The sequence below is a fragment of the Cnephaeus nilssonii genome, assembly GCF_951640355.1.
Source record: "Cnephaeus nilssonii genome assembly, chromosome: 2".
Classification (NCBI taxonomy): Eukaryota; Metazoa; Chordata; class Mammalia; order Chiroptera; family Vespertilionidae; genus Cnephaeus; species Cnephaeus nilssonii.
This window is the reverse complement of record NC_137073.1, coordinates 41675991-41699734: the sequence shown is the minus strand read 5'-3', so window position 1 is coordinate 41699734 and position 23744 is coordinate 41675991. Positions and strand designations below refer to the sequence as shown.

Genomic DNA, 23744 nt, shown 5'->3' with positions numbered 1-23744 from the left:
TTATTTAAAGTTTCTATGAACCATCTGCTATTATTTTAAAAATAAAAGCAACAACTCGTGGTGACAATTTGGAAGTTGGGGATAGGGAGGAAGAGGATGACTCTCCCAGGTTCTGGGCTTGAGGCAACGGCGTGGTTCAGATGAATAGAAATACAAACACAAGAGGAACAGTTTGGAGGGAGGACCAAATGCCAGCTTTAGATTTGTTTGTGGCAACACCTAACTGACATCCCTGATTCCAGGTTCTCAACCCCGCACGCTGCTACTAAACTTGCAAAAAACTTGATCCTGCCTGGGAATATAGCACGCCTCTCTGTTACTTAGCACGTCAAACTATTTGTTTTTCAAGATCCTTCAAGGCCTTTCACTCTAGTTACACCAGCTTCTTTCTCACCACATTTCTAAATATGCACCTTCCCCTACCTACCCTGCTCGTCCACTACCTCTTCACGGTCCCACCTACCATGCTCATGCCCTCATCGCCCCGGCTGTCCAATCGCCTGGAATGCCTCTCTCTGTCCACCTATCTAAAGCTTACCATTCAGAGCACTTCAGCCATCATTCCCACCCATCCCCCAAACCTATGTTTATAGCTCATATCAGACATGTTCAAGACAGGATATACCCCAACATACTGTGTCCTGCCTGCACACTGATTTGATACTCCCAAGCAGACAAGACCCCCACATCCTTGAATGGAAAGAGGGTGCCTCCTATTCCCATTTCCTCATGGGATACAGCGCTAAGTCCACAGGCTTTTGTTAACAAAACGACAATGGGATTTCAGGCCTATGACTTCCAACAATTAGTAACCTGACAGTTAAAACTGTCCCAACTCTTTATGGTTTCTTGTCATCCTACTGTTCCAAAACTCAAAAATCAAGGGTTTACAGTGTCTACTTCCCTCTCACCCCACACAAAAAAAATCACACAACACGCCTTGCTTTTCGACACCTTAAGCGCACTTTGCGTTTCCCTTTGCCCGGAAGGCCCCTTCCTCCCTGTTTTCACCTGACAAATCCCTAACCTCCCTTTAGGAACCAAATAAACCTCACCTCCTCCAGGGAGCCCCCCCCCACCCCCCCGCTTCCCCAAAAGGTGGTCATCCCCTCTTCCCTACCCCATGAATCATTAGTTGACACATCCTCCATCCCTAGCTTTTAGCACCAGCACTAGTTTACCCTTCCATTCCCAGCACAGAGCCTGGCCCTCGAGGACGCTCCAACAAACACAAAGGTCAGGGCGTGTGGAACCGACCCTCTGGACACCCTCCCAGTCCTCCATCCAGACCCGCAAAAGCAAAGGCCTCCGCAGGCCTCTGAAACGGCAGGAACACGTAGGCGAGTCAACGGGAGATTCTTGCAAAAACGCCTTCCCCGGGCGGTCGCTGAACAGAACGTGCTTTCCAGGCACACTCTGGGCTCCCCGGTGAGAGTCATCGACAGGCTGCGGCTGCAAATCGCTTTTCCCCCCTTCCCGGGGGCCGCGGCCGGCGCGCTAAATACCACCTCTCCCGCTCAGCGCTCCGACTCCCCGAGGGACTTTAAATCAATGGCCTCACCGGCCTCACCACGTACAGCTCGGAACAGGTCTTTGGGGACCACGGAAGCGGAGACGACAGGGTCCTCGGGGTTCACACAAGCACAGCTAACACTCAGGAAGCAGCTCTTGCAAAAGGAAGTCCCGGGCCGCTCACCTTCTAGGATGGACACGACGATGAGCAGCTGGTCGGATTTGGAGACCATGGTCGCGGTCTGCGGCCCGCAGGCGGGGTCTGCTGGAGGGAAGGGGCCCGGGTGAGTTTCGGGTGACCCGCGGCCCCCGGCGGGGCCCCCACCGCTCGCTCCCGACCCCGCCGCCCGGCCCCAGCTCCGCGGCCCGGCTCCGCCGCCGCCGCCGCCGCCTGCAGCGCGCCCGGCTCCCCGACCCCGGGCCGCCAGCCCGGCTCCTAGCCCTGCCCGACTCAAGGCAAACTGCGGCTCTGCCACCCGCCGGGCCAGTCTGCAACCAGGGGCGACCCGCCGCCGGAGGACCTTTTGCCGCCCGCGTAGCCGCTTTTCAAACGCCCGGGCCGCCGCCGCGGCCGCCGCCGCGCCCCGCTTCCGCCTAGCAACCAGGCCCGCAGGCCCAGTGCCCGGGGAGGCTGGAGGACAAAGGGCGATAGAGACCAGCGCAGGCAGGGATAGAACGCCCCTCCGCCCGCCTCGCCTCCTGCCCTTTTGCACTCGGTTCCCGAACCCTGGGGAGAGGCCTGGTCCATTACCTCACAGCGCCCCCTGCTAGCCGGACGGGGGATGGCGGGCGAGTTGGTGGGAACCAGCTGCGCAGGCGCACCGCTGCAGCAAACGCTGCCAGTGGTTCCCCTACCCGGGGGTGGTGAGTGTAGTGCATTCTCTGCTTGTGCCCGGGACACAACCTGGGAAATACATCAACAGAGATCTAAAAAAAGAAACCCAGCTCTTTTCAGGGCTCCAGGGTCAACACTGCCTAAAGATCAAATCACAGAAAAATAATGACTTAAGTCGGAACTCTTAACACTGTCCTGACGCGGCACCTCAACGTTGCAAGCTTTGAAAACAAGTAGCGTCAATACAGTAATTACTGTAACCGGTGGTGGTGACGTCAGCTCTCCGAGAATTTCCTGTACAGCAAAAAGGATTCTAAAACCAAAACATTGTCACGTGAGCAGAAAAATTAAAGGTATACGTTCGTCGGCTCAGTGACCACCAAGTGATTAATTAGCAAAATCAGGACCAAAGATTAAACAAGGCGTCTAAATGCTGTCAACCGGCATTTTCCCTGTTACACCTACCACCTCCCCCGCCCCTAATTCAGGCTTTAGTTTAGGAAAGATTAGAAATCTTTTGGAGGTTATCCAGCTTGAAACTGGACCCTGAAGGGAGGAAGAGGAGAGAACAACCCCCACTCTCCATCACTCCCTCACCTCCCACTTTGTGCCCAAAAGTAAAGGAAGGGGACGTGGAGACTGGACTAGATTACTTCTAGTGCCCTTCAGAGGCATTCCTGAAATGAGGCATTATACAATTTAAAATCAAAGGAATGATCTGCTTTGGGTTCATAGTTAAACAATGCAGTCTTTTAAAAAAATATTTTTATATGTTTTTATTGATTTCAGAGAGGAAAAGAGAGGGAGGGAGAGATGGAAACATCAATGATGAGAATCATTGATCGGCTGCCTCCTGCACGCCCCCTACTGGGGATGAGCCTGCAACCGGGCATGTGTCCTGACCAGAACTGAACCCCTGACCTTCTGGTTCATGGGTCCACCGTCAACCACTGAGCCACACGGTGGGGCTACAATGCATTCTTTTGTGGAAGATGTGAAACAGACTCAAAAGTAGGCAGGATAATATAATGAATCCTCAAGTGCCCCAAGCACAGCTTCAACAATTACCAACTAAAGACCAATCATCTCCACCTGTTGCCCTGTTTTGAAGGCACTCCCTAACAGCATATCAGTTTATCTCTTTCAATATGTACCTCTAATAAATAACGATTTTTAAAAATACCTTAACATATTAGATCCTTAACCACACACAATACCAGCATTACATGTAAAAGTTAACAATAATTCCTTGATACCATTAAATATCCATTGTTTAACTTTCCCTGATTGGTTAATAATTCTTTTTTCAGTTGTTTTATTTGAATCAGGATTCAAACAAGTTTCAAAACACAATGCATTTGGTTGGTCTGTCTCTTGTCTCTTTTAATCTATAGGTACTCCTATTTAGTTTTCCTTAAAACTTTATTGAAGCAACTGGTCATGTAGACTTTATCACAGTCTAAATTTTGTTGATGCCGTACTAGTGTTGTTATTTAACATGACCTTTGTTGAGAGGTCTGATAAATATGTCCACATTGACAACACTAAAGATTAGCAATAAGCAAAATACAAGGATATCAGTGGTGTAAAACATTAGCTGGCATTCGATTCTACTAGACAAAGAGAGGCCAAAGCAGTGAGACCAGTGTCTCCAGTGGAAAGAATACTGAGATCAGGGTTTGGGACCGACCTCAGCCAGTTATGTGCTGGGTGACTTTTAGGCAAGTCATTTTACCGCTCTGAGCCTCAGTTTCCGTTATGCAATGGTAATATACATGAATCCTTAGATCAGGACATAAATGTAGTAAATGCCATTTAGTTATTATCTTTTTATATGAGCAATATTAGACCTTAAGTAGTTGTTGTAAAAGAACTAGGAACTGCCATTAATAGACCTGGTTGTTTTGCTTTAGGATATCTAGCAGGGCTTAAAATCTAGATTCACTGAATACCAGAGAATAACCTCAGTCAGAAAAAAACAACAACTGACAAATCATTAAAATTAACGAAGGAACTTTTTCACATAGTAAAATTTCACATAGTTTCCTTTCCTGGGCCCCCCAACCCCCAAACGGAAACACTATTGCTGTGCTTCTAAAATCATCTCATTATAGCTACTGAAAAATCAATCTAGTTGTCAGGGTGTTGTTAGGTTGTTGTTGTTTTTTACAGGCTGTACAAAATTAATTGCATAAAGTTTCCCATCTATCTCATCTAGAAATGGAATTATAATTCCATCAGCATCTATAGCCTCCTTATCTGTTATTCAATAATCTAATTTTCTTTCATGTGTGATACTAAACAGTTGCACTGTTTTGAAGGATATCAATTTAACAGCATACCAATTTATCTCTTTCAATATGTACCTCTAAAAAAAAGCAATTTTAAAAATATCTTAAAATATTACTTAACCACAACATAGTTCATTATATTTTAGCTTAAATTCATCAGAGAAAATTTCATTATAAGTTTATGAAGCATCAATTATTGTTTCAAAATATATAACTAAATGCTAATAAAATACAAATTTTTAGTCTATTAGACAATGTGAGATTCATTACACTATAAATATGCAAATTTAAACCTACAAGTTTGATTAAATGCTTAATTCTGAATTCATTAGTTTGTCAACCTTAAAGCTTATTATATTAGGTAGCATTCTACTTCTATGAATTTACACACATACCAAAAAGCAAACAAACAAATTAAAAATCTCAAAGCTTTTTGTTGTTGTTGTTAACCCTGACTCAGGGATATTTTTTCCCATTGATTTTTTTAAAATATATTTTTATTGATTTCAGAGAGGAAGGGAGAGGGAGAGAGAAATAGAAAGATCAATGATGAGAATCATTGTTTGGCTGCCTCCTGCACGCCCCCTACTGGGGATCAACCCTGCAACCCAGGCACATGCCCTTGACCAGAATCAACCTGGGATTCTTCAGTCCGCAGGCCGACCCTCTATCTACTGAGCCCATTGATTTTTAGAGAGAGTGGAAGGGAGGGCGAGAGACAGAGAGTGAGAAACATCAATGTGAAAGAGACACCTCAGTTGGTTGCCTCCCACATGCTCCCATGGGCTGGAATGGAGCCTGCAACAGAGGTAGGTGCCCTTGACCCGAGTCAGATACATGGCCAACGCTCTAACCACTGAGCAACTGGCTAAGGCAAATCCCAAAGCATTTGGACTCATTTTAAGGCTTTCTTTTCCTGTAGCTATTTTACATTTTGGAAAACACTTTACTTGTAGTATGTGTGTATGTTTATCTTTTCAACAGCTCTGTGGCCCACCATAGGAGGAATCATGAGTGTTCTCCTTCCTCAGCCCTTCTCCTTGTCTCCTCCCTGCCACACAAATACTCTCTCACACACTTTAAAATTTAAGGCAGCCCTAGCTGGTTTGGCTCAGTGGATAGAGCATTGGCCTGCAGACTGAAGGGTCCCGGGTTCAATTCCGGTCAAGGGCACATGCCGGGGTTGCAGGCTCTATCCCCAGTAGGGGGCGTGCAGGAGGCAGCCAATCAATGATCCTCTCTCATCATTGATGTTTCTATCTCTCTCTCCCTCTCCCTTCCTCTCTGAAATCAATAAAAATACTTTTCAAATAATAAAATAAAATAAAATTTAAGGCAAGCACCCAGGGTTAATAAAATTCACACATCTATTGAATAACTGCTGTTATTCAAGAGGTGTTTAGAAAATAGCCTCCTTCTGGAAGAGGGAGCATGATTGGAGAAAGGCACTAGTTTTCACTTAGTGCCAAGGTGATTTGACTTCCAATTCAGGATCTGATCTCATTTAACTTGGCAGTTAATTCCGGTGCCTTTAATCCCTTCAAGAAGGGCCACAGATGTCGATGGTAGGAAAGGCCATACAACCCAGTAGCAGGGTCACATATACTTGCATTTCAAAGTCCACTATTTATTAGTTTTATGACTTGGCCAAGTCATTTTTTCTCAGAACCTCAGTCTTCCCATCCATAAAGTAGGATTAATAGTCCTTCTGTCACATGGTTTCTGCCAGGATTAAACGGCATTGCTTCTGGGAGGGGCCTAGGCTGCGATGCAATTCCTGAATGTGGTAGCTATTTTTTATTGTTAATGTGGAGCAAAGATAACCAGATTTTATACTCCCTCATCTTGGCCTATACATATGTTCTAGGGGCAAACAGCCCCTCTCCCTGGCTTTTGAGAAAGACCACAGCCGAGCATCCCAAAGTCCAATGCTCTTCAGGTGAGGCAGGTGCTGTTAACTAATTGGTGAAGTGGGCGGGGCCAGGCCTGAGCAGAGACAGAGCCCCTGGTGGGACAGCCCTTCTCTGCCCCAACTGGTAATTGCTATGCAGTAAAAGCCAGGTTTTGCCAAATGTCCACAGGAAATTAGAATTATAGATTTTTATGTGAACTCATCCAATTTTTAAATGCTGGTAACTAATTTCATTTAAACAAACAAAAAATACTGCGAGTCAAACCAAAACTTCCGCCAGCCACAGGTTAGTGACCTCTGGCCTAAATTCATTAAAGTGGTTATAACAGATGTTTTTGAAGGGTAGAGAAATGAGAGTAGTAAGGAAAGAAGTAGAGAATGCCTAAAACTGGGAAGGAGAGGGATAAAGGAGAGTGATGAGGACCCACATTTCACTCCCTGGCAGAACATTTGGGAGGGGACAGAAATAGGTACTGGCCCCATGGGATCCCTAGGAAAGTGAGACTTTAGATAGGTTCTTATGCCCCTAATTTGACACAGAATTCACAGACTCACTAGACTTCAGGGGATCATGGTGGCTCGGATGATGGGCAGCTTATCAGTGACCAGCCTGGGCAGAAACGTGTAAGGCCTCCCCAAATATTTGCTCCACATCAGACCCCTGCACCTTGGAACAGCACTTTGTGTGTGGAGGAGGGAGCCCCATTGATGAGTGAGATTGAATCGCCTGTTGCCTGGCAGAAGGAGCTTGGGGTTGAATTTAAGAGTGAAAAGAAAACCAGCATTTCTTTTTAAAAAAAAATATATATATATATACTAGAGGCCCGGTGCATGAAAATTCATGCACTGGAGGCGGGGGTCCCTCAGCCCAGCCTGCCCCCTCTCACAGTCTGGGAGCCCTCACGGGTGGGAGGCAACTTGGCGATCAGGGGAAGGTGACGCCCCCGTCACACCTCTGCTGCTGCCACTGCTGCTGGCAGTGCAAGCCTCGGCTGGCCCTGGTTACCTGAGCCTCAGGCGGCCCTGGGTGGCTGGGCAGCTGCCATCCAAGGCTTGCCTTTGCATCAGGCATCATCTGGGAGACTGGGGGTTGAGGGCGGGTCCGGCCACGCTGCATGCCTGCCACCCCTCACCCTCTCCCAGTGGCACTGAAAGGACTGGGGGACTCCCGCGGGGCTGAGGGGACTGGGCCCCACCATCTTGTGGCTATGGGCACCGCCATCTTTGTGATGGTATAATGGTCAATTTGCATACCCCCTTTATTAGATTGGATATATATATATATATATATATATATATATATATATATATATATATATTAGAGAAAGGTAGGGAGAGGGAGAGATAGAAACATCAATGAGAGAGAAACATCGATTGGCTGCCTCCTGCACTCCTCCCACTAGGGATGGAGCCAAAACCCAGGACAGGAATTAAACTGTGACCTCCTGGTTCATAAGGTCAATGCTCAACCACTGAGCCACACTGGCAGGCAGAAAAGCAGCATTTCTTGCACTCCCTCCTCTGTGGCCTAAGCTTCATGGGGTTACCTTAGGCTGGGATGAGCTCTTAGCTGCCCTATCGTGTGTCACAGCGGCTCTCTCTGAGGCAAGGTACAGGGTAGAGGGTGTGAGAATGTCCTCCACTCCACAGAGGACAGACAGCGTTGGGGACAATTCTGGAATTGTAGAAAAGGGCTGCAGGCCATCAGAAAAGGCTGCTTTGCTGCTTTGGAAAGACTGGGCCATGGGTACAGTACCTGCAAACTAGAGTCAGGGACTTTTGAGAGGGCTCATTTCAGGGGGAGAAGATAGAACTGACAGTAGATGCTAAAACAGAAGACCTGCCACTGTGACATTGAGAAACACTATGTGACATTGTGGGACTTTGATTCACCTATTATGTAATGTCTGAAGTGTGTCGATTTTTCCTCCTTTTAAAAAGCTTCCCTTTGAAATACTGAAGCCAATCGTGGAAGAAGAGCTGGTGCCAGCCTACCCAGCTGTCTGCTGGAGAAATTCCCCAGCTTCTGGGTGAGCGTTTTGGTGCATGGAGGTCTGACCCCACAAAACGGAAACACAGAGTTTGCCGTGAGACAAGATACCTCTGGTTCTATTTAATGCTGATATTCCAAGTACACCCACAGGGTATAAAACGCTTCCCTATCTCTATGTTATAACAACAATAATTACAACAACAGGCAATAAAAAAAAACCAAAAAACAAAAAAACTTCCCTTGAATTCAAAGAAAGGCTCTACCGGTAAATATATGGCCCAGACTCAAAGAAGATAGAAGCTTCTCTCCACTTCTCACTCACTTCCCCGCAGTGATAGCACTAACAGCTCCCCTGCCAGCAGCCAGCAAGCTTAGTTGCACATTTTGACGAGTGGTATAAGAAAGCCAAGCTGTTACGCCTTGACGGTGGCGTACATCACAAAACTGTCTTTCCCAAATGATTGCATGTGTTTGTGCTGCCAACATAATACTTTTTATTTGCATAAGTGTGTACACGTCCAAGCAGGTAGTAGCAAGTGTAACAGGAAACAGGATGTTGAACGTGGACTTTGTTCAGCCCTGGAGTCATCACCCATGACCCAAAGGATGAAAAAGAGGTGTCATGTCTTCCTCATGAGGAAGAACACCCACCAAGGCCCAGACTCATCTCCCAGGGTTTGTAAAAGAGGACCACACTAGCTTTGCTACCTACAACCATCAGCCAGTACCCACTTAACACTATATTCTAAGATGATAAGCCTGAGGTTCTTCCTGTTATAGAGGGTGGCAGGCTTCCCCTCCTCACCCCAAGCTGAGTGAAAGGGAGTGGGTCCCAAGGAACCTCCAAGAGGACAGGCCACCAGGAGAGGAGATTGCAGCAGTAAGATGCTGTGGGGGAAAAGAATCCAAAATGGAAGTGGATCTGGTTTCAGAAGCTGTTGATCAGGAGGAGTAAAAAGTAAGTGAGTTAGGCAGGTTTCCCAGAACAGAACAGATTGCCTTGGGGGGCCCACCACTCCCATGACCCTTCCACCAACATTGCCCATAGAAATAATTCACACGTGTGTTCTAGAGGAGACTCAGTATTTGGCTGGGATCCATTCAACGTGCATCAGAGACCAATGGATCTTGAACAGAGAAAGAGCAACAGACAATAGAGGACCACACTTACACCTGCCAAGTAGGGATATTTGCAGTCTTTCTCCACCTCTGACCCCAATTCTTTGGAGGAGCAGGGGTCCCAAGAGAAAGAGAGGAGAGGGAGTAAAAATGTTGATCCCATTTGTTTCCTAATCTTCAATCTCTTAGATGGAAACTTTGCTGGAACAAGGAGGATGGGAAGAGATGAGATTTCAAACAGAAACAAGGTGGAATTTTAAATTGGGTTAAATGGGCCTGAACAGATCAGAAAGATATGGAATCTGACTCAGCTGTCGAAGGGGTGGGAGAAGGAGACTCAATGGAGCACAGTTGAAAGCAATAATTGGAGAAAAATAGAACCATTTCATATTTGTACTGACCCACGTTCAGATTGTTGAACAAACCAGTTATTTATTATTAATAATAATAGTGATGTCTTATTGACTTCCAATCTTTCCAGCAACACTGTGGAGAGTAAAGCAGGGATTGCAGACTTTTTAAAAGAGGAGAAAATCTGAAGTTGTGGAACTTTGGCAGTTTGATAACAGTTAGAGCTCAGGTCTTCTGAGTGCTGTATTAAGCTTCCCCAGTGACTCTCAAGCTGGGGTACACATATGACCTCTAGTTAGTCAATGATAATAAATTAAAACATTGTTTTTATATTAAAACAAATGAAGCAATATAGATATAATAGCCTGATTTTAAAGATAAAATATAACCCCTCAAAGAACTTTGTTTTGGACTACATCTTCAGTTTTCCCCTCACCCAAACCCAATTCATGTGACCCCTAAACTCCTCCCCAGTTAAGGGGTCACATAGTGGACCCTTTGTAAAGTTCCTCACTTATATCCTTGAGCCAGATTCACCTTAAAAGCTCTTTGCAGCAGTGAAAGGGGAAAACACGATGTTTAAAGAGAAGTAATATTTTACTTCCACATAATGCTCCATGGAAACTTGGAAAAGTTTAGTTATCCTAATCATATGTTGAAATCATCATTTCAGTAAAGTGAATGAAGTTCTTAGGAAGAAGGTTGACTTCTATATTCTAGTTACTCCCAATTTAAATGCTGGAACATTTAGCTGAGAGGTACTCCTAGGGTTGTTGAGTGTGAGAACATTAGTACATGCTATAAATTATTACAGATGTTAATTGCTTTTTTATGATAAAAATGATTAATGTCCCAGATAAAAGTATATTCCAAGGTAAAAGACAGTGATTTAAAAAAAATTGGCTAAGAATCTGCAATGTCAACATTCACTGGCTTATTCTAACATTAACCAGAAATATACAATCTTCCAACAATTAGTGAATGTAAATTCTCCTACGTTAGAGAACAAGTCTATGTCGTTCATTACCATATCCCTAGTGCTCAAAAGAGTATCAAGAGTAAATTATTGTAGAGGCTCAATAAATTATTGTTAAATAAGTAAAGTTAAATTTACAACAGTGTTAGGATTATATCTGCACCAGTGATAGAGAGTAATAGAGACATAATTGTTACATGTGTAGAGGACAAAGGTGAAGACATAATTTGGTACACATAAAAAAATGTAGCTTCAAGATTGGCTTGTTCAGACCCACCAGCCATTCTCTGATACATTAAGAAATACCTTGTAATCTATTTAATTTTAGAAACTTCTTAACAATAGGAAAATAAATCATTTATTGTATTAAATGGGAAAAGAATGGTTTATGGTGATGCTTTGGGAAAAGGCTCAAAGATTTAAATTACTATGAACAAATGGTTTTGCATTGGATATCAGAGAAAAGAGTGAGTGGGTTAATCTTGAAAAACATGATTATCCTACAAGATTCAAAGGGAGAAAGGGAAAAATTAAAGAAAAGAAAAAGAAGAGAGGTATAGTATTAAGCTTCTATGTTTCATTAGTGTTCTCATTGACTGTGCCACAAGTAGCCTGGCAAAGAGGATTACTCCATAGGGAATGAGAAGAAAGAAAGAAATATTTAAAAATCTAGACATCTGAAGAATTTAAACTAATACTCATAGATACAATGCGAGGTTTTTTAACCAATAGGATTTTTTTATTTGTCACCTTTAAAAGTCTGAATTTTAAACAGATTCTTGGATTGGAGACGCATATCTTTCAGCTCATTTAACTTTTAGTACCTGTCTCATTCCCAGGAGCTTTTCCAGAACTGCTACCTTCACCATGAAGCTCCATGAATTTTCCCAGTTCAATGTTGGGCTTCTCCAACATTTTGACTTTTAACAAAGAAGAGTGGGGTGAATATACTGATTGGCAAGCCTTTTCTATGTCTTTTCCAATGCAATCTGGAATCAGGTTATTGATCACTTCTTTCAAGTCATTTGTCTGCACCTCTTGGGTCATGATTTCCATCATCTTCTGGATTCCGTGGACCTATTTATGCTGAGCATAAGACATCTTCCTAATCTGATTGTTGCACTTTTTTAGTAAAACCAACACAAAATAGATGACACAAATAATCATCGATAGTCTTGATATCAACATGAGCTTCAGTCATGGTCTGCCATTTTTTTACCATGGAGCACATTTTGTCGGGGTAAGATCCATGCCATGGAAATTAGTCAGTTTTTGCCCTGAACCTTCTCAGTAATTAGCTTGAATTTTCTAAATGCAACTTTATTATTCTGCAGTTAAGGTGGGCTCCTTTCAAAAACATGGCTCTTGCCCAGCTGGCATGGCTCAGTGATTGAGCATTGACCTATGAACCAAGAGATCTCAGTTTGATTCCTGGTCAGGGCATATGCCTGGGTTTCGGGCTCAATCCTTAGTAAGGGATTCTCTCTCATCATTGATGTTTCTATCTCTCTCTCTCTCTCCTTTCTTTTCTGAAATCAATAAGAATGTAGTTTAAAAAAAAACAAAAAACAAAAAAACACCACCTTTGAAACCATCAGATGCGATTATGGCACCTTGAGTTCTCATGACTAATGTTTTTCCAATATTGCTTATATTGAACATAGCTGGTGCTTTCATATTATAGCAATCTCCCTTAGAAAATGGATTAACCACCCAGGCGGTATTTATTAACAAATTGGTTTTTGTTATCTCTAATGGGAAATATCAACACACCAAAATGAAGTCTACTCAGCAGGATGAAATTAAAAATACATTTTAATACTTGTTTGTTATTATTTTCTTACTGGAAATTTTAACATTGTTTTGATACAGTGCATCCAAAATTCTTGTTTAAATCAACCAGTCATTATGTTAACAGCACAAGTCCAATGAAGTATAATCTATTAATTAAGTTCCATGAGATAGGGACTTTTTTGTTCAACTCTATCCCCAGGGTCTATAGGCATTCAATAAATATTTGTCGAATAAATGGATTGTTGCAGAAGACCAAGAAGACCAAGGACGCTTCTGAGGAAGTTGGAGGGACACTGTTTAATACGCCAGCGAACTCAGGGAACAGTCTTCCAAATCTGAGTGAAGGAACATGCATGGGGCCCTCCCTTATATCTCCCTCCCTGTGATCTTTGTCCCACAAGCATGGATTATGCTTCCGGTCCTTTTCTCGGGCCTTGCAAGAAGGCCCCCAGGTGTTGGGGGTCTCCAGGCCATATCTGGTGGTCTGGCCTGGCGTCAGAGTTAGGAGCCCTCCCTCTGGGCAATGCACTGTCCACAGTCCAATGGCCTCTGTAACCAGTTCTGCAAGACCAGTATCTGGGAAAGAGGCAGTGACTTAATTATAGGTTATCAGGAATGTACACTGAGCTTGCTGACTTGGATTCAGATCACTAGCCTCCAAATATCAGGGTTACATTGGAATTACCCCTTTTAGCCTCCTCAGGATGAAACTATAATGGATTTTAGCCAGTAGATGGACTCTACACCTTACATATGATTTGATATGTTTGACTAACATCCTCTATTATTGAGTAGATTTATCAAAATATTAAATAATTTCTTGGAATATTCATTTCTTTAAAATAAAATGCTATAATATTATTTTTGTTATATTTGGCTAGTAGCCTTCTACTTTTGTCAAACTGTATACTTGAATTTTTTTTAAATGTAGAAATCTTAAGTTTTCAAGGACTTTCTCCTATTTCTTACCTGGACCAAAATAGAACCATAAATTCCTAGGAGTTTCTTTAAATTTCAAATACCCAAATTAACCTTGCTATCTACATTGGAAAATTTACCTCCGAACTTAATAAGAGGAATTGAATACATTTATCATATATCTATGTTCAGTCAAGTATGCTGGTGATTTTTCTTTCCTTCTTTTTTTTTAATTAAAGTAAGCTTCAAAGTTTAGGACAACTGAGCAGACATTCCAGGACTTGAGTTTGCTTCCATTTAAAAAGTATTAAATGATATAACAAATGCATTGGACCCAATTATCATCCCATCTAAATAGGTAACTTGCCACTTCTAAGAGTAGAGCTTAGGGAGTGCTCATTTTACATACACAGTCAGGTTTCTTTTCTTCTCGTCCTTTTCCCTAAAGTGTTTCTACCTAGATCAATTAGCTTTCTCCCTACCAAACCTGGTTCTCAAGAGTATGGGTGCCTAATGTTATCATTTTGATATGAAAAGGTGGAACCTCATAGCAGTTCCCTTGAATTCATTAACTTTAAAGAACATACTTCAATCTGGTACCCAGTAATCAGACAAAGTTATTTCATGCTCCTTTTTCTCCCAGTCCCCTCAAACCAACCATGGCTATATTCAAAGATATGTCATTTATTTTGGTCAAAATTTCACTCGTTAAGATATTTTGTTTATGAGTCCTCTTCCCCTCAAAACATTCTTATTGGATTAAAATGTTTTAAATATTTGGAAATAGGACCTACAAATTGTCTCATATTGTTTGTTTGGACCCTATCACATACTCCCTTTCCATTCTAAAATCTCAAACATAAATATCCACACACACAAAAAGAATAGAGTTAAATTAATACATTTCCCCTTAATTTAAGAGCTTTCTATTTTGTTATATCTATTTCTCTTTCCTATTTTCCTATGGAAGAGAAATAGAAATCAATTTAAATTTAAATGACCAATTATTTTCTCTGTGGCCACATGCTATTATAAGGTGTAGGAATGTATGAAAATAACAAATTAAATAGAAGTAAATAATGGAGGATGGATAGCAAAGTGCCTATGGATCTGTATTCTGCAAAATAAATACTGCTGAATTTAATGGAGAAAAAGTAGAAACCCCAAAATAAACATCTTTGAAGGGCAGCAGATTTTCTATCAAAATGTAACACAGGTTTTCCAGTTATTTTGGTACCTAAGTAATCTTCAGAAACATTCACTTCCAATGCAGTTACATTTCTCCTAGAAAATAATCATGTGGATTATCTTGCATCTGTTTTTATATCCAGCCCCTCTCCCTACACCCTTAAATGTATTGATTTCCTAGACATACCAGCTACAAAACAAAATATGAAATGATTTCACCGGAGAAGGAAGAAGATGAGTTTTTTTTCAAAGTTGCCCTGCTTTGATTTTTATAATTTTAAGGTTGTGATTTTAAAATATTTCAATTTATTTAAAGGAATGAATTGTCTGAAAAGGCACTACTTTTAAAAAGTATTGGGATTATTTTTATGATACTATAAATAGTTATTGAAATCTCTCTTCAATGTCATTCCTCAACCTGATGCTATGATACATAAATTATTCACAAAGAAATGTATCTTGATTACTTTTTATCAGCATTGATATTTTAGGATTAGATCTCAAAGACATGATAGGTAAAACAGTTTAAGCACAAATTCTCTTATTGAAATTTGCTTTAAGGTCATTGGCATTTTGTGATTGCTGAAAGCCTTCAACTCTTGTAACCAACCATATTATTATCCTGCATTTAATGGAAACTTTAGAATTCATATTTTAGATGCTATTTGAGGTAATTCACTTAAATCAACAGTTACAGAGACTAAAGCAACTTTTCTTTCCCTATTCGTCCCAACCTATGAAGTGAAACTCAGTTCACACTAAGATCATAAACCTGTATTTTGAGGAAACCTTTAATATAACCTATGTTGTGTCAGTATTAGTATGCTCTCAGCTGCAAAAAAAATGGAAAACTTTACCCCAACTGATGTACTGAATAAGGAAAGGTATGCACTTGGCCCTTTAGAGGTAGGAAGGGTCTCACGGTTGGTGCAGTCTCGGCAAATCCCCCATTTGTATCCTGCACTTGGGGTTGTTTCGTTCTCAGGTCAGTTCCCCTCATTGGGGAGAGGCGGTGACAGTCCAGGCTTCCCAACAGTACAAAGTGACTTCCAGAGGAAGAGTGTGTCTCCTCCAGGGGCTTTAGCCTAGAAGCAAGGACTTTTCTTTAGATAGCTGGCATCTCATTGGCTCCCACTGGTTCTCATGCTCATCTCTGAACAATCCTATGGCCAGGGGATTGCTAGGGCCCATTTGCCTGGGCCCTCTTCCAAAACCAGTCATTGCTTCAAGGGGCTGAGATAACCTATAAATCAACCAGACCTGGCTCTGAAGCTGAAGAGGAAATATATCTTCCTCTGAAGCACATGGGTTTTAAAAACATAAAAGAAAGGGTATGCGTAGGAAGGGAGAAGGGAGAAGGGAGTAGTTCTATCCATGTTTAGCAGAATATGGTAAAGCTGTTTTAAGTACATAATTGTCTATGATGTTGATCTAAATATTCAATAAAAAGCAATAAAATATTATAGAGCAGTAATTATCAAAGTGTGTGTGGGAGAGTACTAGAAGCATTGAGGAGTATTTTTAATCCAAGTAAAATTCCCTTCCCCCTTCTGATTTGCACCTGCATGAGGCTAGCTTTCTTATCCCTTTGAAAATTAGTTCTCTTAGGAGCCATGCTGGATCTGATGAGTGAGGGGGTTAAAAAGATTGAGAACCATTGCCATACAGAAAGCCAAAATAAATGGCTGTAAAAGAATAAAATGAAGTATCCGGTTATTGAAATTCCAACCTGCTGTCAGCCTTTTTTCACTTGCTGTTTTGGTTTCACAATCCTGTGAGAAAAACTATTGTTTCTCAATCTCTTCAAGGTGGGGGTGAAGCGAGGGAGAGAGGGGGAGAGGGGGGGAAGAGGGGGGAGAGAGGGAGACTTCACTAACCCAGAACTAAGGAAATCAGCCAAATTTGTTTTGTTGGCCCTGTATCTCACCTAGGACGGTGTCCCTTGGTAGAGAATGGTTCAGGCATAATGTGCATTACTATCCCTTTCTCAGCACCTCTGCTGAGAGCAAAAGGAATTTCTCTCAGAGTCCTGGGCAGCAGGGGTCACTATTTTAGATGGTAGAGACTCATCTTGGAAACATTTGAAGAAAACTTTTTTTAAAAAACATGAGCTCTATTTTAAATTTAATATTTTTTAGAATTTTAAACAAAATAAAAAGTAAATGTAGACAATTAAGATCATATAGAAAAGTATAAAGACTTAAATTAAAAATGTTCATAATCTCTCCAGCTAAAGAACCATTGATAACATTATGTCATAATTTCCAATTATATATGAATCAATTGCAATGTGTATATATAATGCTTTTAAAAAGTAGTACTTTACCAGAATGCTGTCTTGTAAACTGCTTTCTTTGTTTAATATTAATAATTTAACATTAAATGTATTAATAATTTTTCTAAAGCCACCATATAGTTATATAATAGATTATTTAACCAATTTTGATTAGGGATATATTTTACTCTTGGGGATAAAACATTTTACAAAGCTATAATGTCCAATTCAAATATAAGCCTAGCCTCTTATTTGAGCTACCTGAGTCCTAAAGTTAGCATTAAATCAGAAATTCAGTAGGGAAGCAAGGAATAAAACCTTAAATTAGAAAACAGAACTGTGACAAAGATAGAGAACAAGACTGGGAAATAAGTATGCGTCAGATATGTGCTGGGATTTCCTGGAAGTTTTCATATCCAAGTCAGAAATGTTGTTTTGTCTACGAGTGTCTGGACTAAACTTCTGTTTAGCTGCTCCTTTATTAAGTTGAAAGACTTACTCACGTCAAGGTTGGAACTGAAGTAAAAGGGAAAGGACCCAAAGAGTGAGCCCTGCCCTGTGGATAGTAGATTCTTTATATGGCAGTTTTCAGGAGAACAGAAGGGGAAGGCAGCTCTGCCCCACTCTTCTCCTTACAGTGGAGAAGGCCTGCCACTCTGGGAGTGAGCCAGCTTCCTGGAAGCAGTGTTGACCACAATAGTACTGAGAGCTGGCCAGTGTGACTCAGTGGTTGAGCTTCAACCTATGAACCAGGAGGTCATGGTTTGACTCCCTGTCCAGGCACATGCCAGGTTGCAGGTTCAATCCCCAGTAGGGGGCGTGCAGGAGTCAGCCGATCAATTATTCTCTCTCATCATTGATGTTTCTATCTCTCTCACCTTCTCCCTTCTTCTCTGAAATCAATAAAAATATATTTTAAAAAATAGTACTGAGAGTGATGGCTCAGGGTAGACTTGGAAGTGTTATTGCTCTGAGGAGTGAACAGCTCAGAGTCAGTAAGACCAATATGTGTGCTTAGCTTACACTCAAAAGCAGTATTTCCAAGACTTCAGATCCCTCATAGACCACCTTCATGATTTTTCCATATCTGCCACTCATGCTGTCATTAATACTTTCCTTTCAACTTATTTTTTCTTAACCTAAATATTTCATTTTAAATAAAATGTAACAATTTTAATTGACAATCACTGCAAATGAAAATGGTGAGTGACCTCATGAATTCAATGATAGCAAACAAGGATGCTCTCTCCTCATGGATGTTTCTCTCTCTCTCTCCCATCCTCTCTGAAATCAATAAAAACATATTTAAAAAATAAAAATAATAATAGTTGGGACTAGATGCTGTTGCTTACCAAAGGCTCTTGAGCACGAGGCCTGGTTGTTGTTCGTTTAGCAAAACAGTAGGGGAGTGGGTAGGGAGGAATTAGCAAGTGTTAAAAACATTACCAGCAAATCCAGACTGCCCAAGGACTTCCTCAGAACAGCAAGGGAATTAAATCACTTTCACTATGTGACTCAATGTTATTTATACCACCTGGCTTCCTGTCCAGTGGTGTACACCCCTCACTAGCAAACACTGTGCTAGAGGAAGCTGCCGACTATAAAGGGATGGGGAGAAGAGCCCAGTTAGGCCAACCTTAGTAGCTACTATGAGTGGAGACGTTACCATAAACCTTTATACTCTATAAATAAATGATAAACTGGACAGGGAAGGCTCTCATATCTTGTAAACTCTCCTGTTATGGGGCATATTGTGCTCCCCCTCCCTCATTCCCAAATTCATATGTCGAAGTCTTAATTCCCAGTTCCTCAAAATGTGACTATTTTTGGAGATAGGGATTTTAAAGAGGTGATTAAATGAAAGTGAAGTGACTAGGGTGGATCCAAATTCAATATGTGTCCTTATAAGAAGAGAAAAGTGGGACACACACACACACACACACACACACACACACACACACACACGGAGATGACAGTTAATCTACAAGCCAGGAAAGTTGCCTCGGAAGAAACCAACAGTACTGACACCTTGCTCTTGGACTTCCAGCTACCTAGTCTGTGGCACTTTGTTTGGCAGCCCTAGCAAACTAATACATCTCCTAAGTGGGGAAAAATTCAAAAGAGACAGATTTTTGTACAACTGTTTTGACTTGTTTCCTGGAATATTACAAAGGAACTAATGTCTAGAGCACATGTAGAAACGATTTAAATTTGGTTTCTCAGTGGTAATGGTTATTTTAAAGCTACTAATGGAGACATTCTTATGTACATATACTAGAGGCCTGGTACATTCATGCACTGTGGGGGAGGAGGACCTTCCTCAGCCCAGCCTGCACCCTCTCCAATCTGGGACCCCTCAGGGGATGTCCGACTGCCGGTTTAGGCCCGATCCCCAGGACTAATCCAGGACTGCTGGCTCCCAACCACTCATCTGTCTGCCAGCCTGATCACCCCCTAACCACTCCCCTGCCTGCCTGATTGATGCCTAACTGCTCCCCTGCTGGCCCGATCACCCCCAACTGCCCTCTCCTGCCAGCCTGGTTGCCCCTAACTGCCCTCCCCTGCAGGCCTGGTCCCCCTAACTGCCCTCCCCTGCTGGCCTGATCGCCCACAACTGCCCTCCCCTGCCAGCCATCTTGTGACCACATGGGGGTGGCCATCTTGTGCAAGGACATGACGGTCAATTTGCACATTACCTCTTTATTATATAGGATGGGCACCTGATCAAGTCAAGTGATTAAAAACAATCCCATGTATCAGATGTGTACTTCAAGGGAAGAAACAGCCTAACAGTTTTAGGTTAAAATGGAGCCATGAGTCTGATCAACAGTGTTCTTAGGGGTATGGGCCTGCCACAAGATGCAATTGGATCTTTTTCCAAAATGAGCCACTCCACCCAAAAAAATAATAAAATAAGCAATAAATTATAAATTAATCTGGTTGTCCTCACCAACTGATAGCCATCTGTCCTGGTGTACAAATTTCAAAGTCTGACCCTGTTCTCTAGGTGGGTCTGAGACACAGTTTGGCCACTTGGAGGAGTAGCTTCACTCCTGAGGCTGACAACAAGCTTCCCTTATGGAATGCGGATCATCCCTCCAGGCATATCTTCCTCTTCCTTCTTTCATGGTTGGAGGGATGATCCAGCTGATAGATTTGTCAGTAATACAAATAAAAAACTTTTCTATGTTCTGTTACTTCAAACCCCTTAAGACTGAGGCAGTGCTGGACTGCGGAACATCAAAGTGTTAGTACTGCATGAACTAGATGACCCAGTGGTGTGAGAGAGCGCCATCTGACTCAGCAATGTCCCATTCCCAGGAGGCATATACCTGTGCTATGGTGCTTCACACAAATGTAATGACTTTGGTCACTTGTCTTTTTAATTTTTTGCTATTAGTCTCTCCTGCTAAGTCCCATTGAAAGCAGAAATTTTCTAGTTGACTACTTTATTCTTGGCATCGAGCAGGGTGGCTGACATATGGCATATGCCCAGTGAGTATTTTTTTGCAGTGATGAATAAGAACCACAGGCATAAGCTTTGAAGCTAGAGCAGCTAGAGTTGAATCTCAGCTATGCATTCACTAGCTCTGTGACCTTGGGCAAGTTACTTAACCTTCCTAAGTCTCAGTTTCTTCATCTGCAAAGTGGCTGTAATCATACCTACTTCATATTATTGTAAGGATTCGATGAACTAACATAGCACCTGGCACATAAATATTTAGCAAATAGCCCTAGCCGGTTTGGCTCAGTGGATAGAGCGTCGGCCTTCGGACTGAAGGGTCCCAGGTTCGATTCCGGTCAAGGGCATGTACCTTGGTTGCGGGCACATCCCTAGTGGGGGGTGTGCAAGAGGCAGCTGAATCGATGTTTCTCTCTCGTCAATGTTTCTGGCTCTCTATCCCTCTCCTTTCCTCTCTGTAAAAAATCAATAAAATATATTTTTAAAAAAGTATTTAGCAAATAATATAATTATTATAAGAGAACTGAAAAACTGAATTTGTTTACTTAATTGACAGAGGATGGGCTGTTTGGGCCAAAATAGATCATGCAAGTCATTGGTTTTATTACTACATATTTTTTCTATATACCATGTAGATTGCCATTAAAAGAATTCTGACCACCAAAAATATGTTTGGAAATAATCATATTATACTATAGTAGTAATAAGAGTCTATTTTTTTATTTTAGAATTTTTGTACTCAAATCTGATCAACCTATTTTATGCATAATTGACTCACAACACATTTTGTAAATGAATGCAGTCATTTATTAAAAATAGTCTATTATAGAATAAAAATGTATTAAATGTAACATTATTATGTATTTAACAAAGCATTCTACATCTTTATCCATTATTAAATGTCCATAAAGGCTAATACATTAGTGCAAGTCATTATGAAAACTTCAGATTATGACTGATTTATATAAGCATCTGCATGAAACCCTTCTGTAAAAAAATGCATGCAGTTAATGTTTTTAATCACCTGATCTCTCTAAGCTAGTATAGATGTGTGTGTGTGTGTGTGTGTGTGTGTGTGTGTGTGTGTGTGTGTGTGTTTATCAGGACTCAGCTGCACCTGAGTCCTCTGAGTATAAAGAATTGTAGTTTAAAAGGAAAGAAAACAAAACTTGAAGTTCCAGTTTAGCCTTAGAGAGATATGTCTAATGACAGCCTGTTATTGAAGAACAAAGAGCCAATGGCCAATTTTCCGTTTCAATTGTTATTTTTGCAGAAAAAAATACAGGTTTCTAATAATATATTCTTATCTAGGAATCAGCCTTATAAAATGCTGTGTTTCTAGTTTTGATTTTTTATTATTTCTGGGACTAAAATTGATTTTCCATGATAGGTGATTCACACACACACACACACACACACACACACACACACAGTACATGCAGAATATGCATATAATGGTCTATTTTCAGTGACGATTCTAAACTCTGTGAAAACCATGAGACATGTCTTTATTTGATTATTTTTGAAGTAAAACCTGTCTTGCACAATTCTTTAATAGAGTTTATAAGGCCTTGTTTTATTATGAATCTATTGTGTGACACAATTGTAGATGTGTTTAGCTCTTTTTCCCAAAGCCTTGCAAAGCAATCTATAAACAAACACTCATTGTATATCCTGTAAGGGAATACAACAAAATTATGAGATGAAGTCCCTGCCCCAAAGGAGTTCAAAATCTAATTAGGAAACAAGATATCCTCGTAAAACCAGTAGTGAACATATGAACAAGACAGGATTTTAGACACACACGCAAATCACATTTTATTCTGATTTTATACAAATGTTTGGTATGTCCCACCCTTCCTCTCAGAGATGACTACAGTTGGAGGAAGAAGAGACTCACAGTTTTATTTTTCATCCTGCATTAAAATGGATGAATGATCCCATGGCTTTCATGAGCAGAGTACTGTGTCACCGACGTGCACATTGAGTAAAGAGCTCATTCTTCCCCTGGAAGGAGTGAAAGCGGAGCCAGATTAAATACGATGCTTCCTCTCTCCTTGGGAGGTGTTCTTTCTGCAGTTAATAAAAGCTAAGAAATTCTGTTGTGGATCTGTTTCTTGATGACCTAGAATTTAAGCCGAAGTCTCTACTCATTGTTTCCATACAGGAAATCTGCACATATTGTATTACATCCTTGATAGCTTAAAAAATTTTTAACCAAAACAATCTATACAATGGCAACAAACCCACATGTGACATACTTTTACTCTCTGATTTTTTACTCTTCTCTGCAAACCTGGACAGGTGGCACCTGCTTATTTTCCAGACTCAGAAAGAGTAAGAAAAGCTATCATCTTCCTGTACATCACATTCTTTAGAGCCCCTGGAATAACGCAAAACCTGGAAAGTTAGTTGGAAGTCTGAAATTTGCCATGTTCCTAAGGAAACAATGGAAAAGCATTAATTTAGGGTGACTTGCTCTCCCCAGAGCGATGTGGAGTACCTAATTACAGCATAACTGGGACACAGGTGGCTACATGATTTTCACAAAGGGAGCCTGCTATGTGCCAATTTACTTCCTGAGTTCCAGTTATTTTCTGTAAATGATACAGAGAACGAACATTGTATACTACCATTTTAGAGTGCACAAGAAGAATTCACGAGAATTATAAACTAAAAGCAGTTTGTGTGCACTCATAACTTAGTTTTGTGTTCTTCGGTTTGCCCTGATTTTCACTGCTAGTGAATAACCAAATTTGTCAGATGCCTATTACAAGTTACTTTTTCAACTGTCATTTGAACTCTCTTAAGAGTAGAAAATAATCCGTTTGTATCATTTTGTCCAAGCAATATGTATTTTTTCTTAGTAGAGTTCTAGTATTTGCATGTACATTTAGGGATAAAACTTAAAATTTGAGGCTTCCAAACAGAAATGTAAAAAAATCAGTTTCTTTAGAAATTCAGTAAACTCATCTTGCTTAGTCTATTATACAGTGAGATCTTCATCCAGTAAGAAAAATATTATTTAGTAGAAATATGGGCAAAAGACAAATGTAATACAAATAACCAATAAATACATGAAACGATGCTTTAGTTTAGATGTAAAGAAATATAAGT

At 41.2% G+C, this 23744-nt stretch overlaps 1 protein-coding gene and 1 pseudogene across 4 annotated transcripts in view; both read right to left on the bottom strand.

The window, feature by feature from the left end:
• CEP120 (centrosomal protein 120) overlaps window positions 1-2166 on the bottom strand; it is a 55022-nt gene extending 52856 nt beyond the window's left edge. The window contains exons 1-2 of one of the 3 annotated variants that reach the window (XM_079793200.1): window positions 2034-2166; window positions 1697-1774 (exon numbers count right to left, since the gene is read on the bottom strand). In XM_079793200.1, coding sequence (XP_079649326.1) covers window positions 1697-1745 — 49 coding nt within the window. In that variant the 5' untranslated portion in view covers window positions 1746-1774; window positions 2034-2166. Of the gene's footprint in view, window positions 1-1696; window positions 2012-2033 lie in introns of those variants that run through there. The other 2 variants (XM_079793201.1, XM_079793202.1) reach the window with 2 other exon arrangements.
• A 9633-nt stretch (window positions 2167-11799) lies between these two features.
• LOC307110638 (small ribosomal subunit protein eS1-like) lies at window positions 11800-12651 on the bottom strand (annotated as a pseudogene). Its single transcript has 2 exons — window positions 12553-12651; window positions 11800-12317 (listed from the first exon to the last, which is right to left on the bottom strand). The product of its transcript is annotated as a small ribosomal subunit protein eS1-like (transcript).
• Between the last annotated feature and the right edge of the window lie 11093 nt (window positions 12652-23744).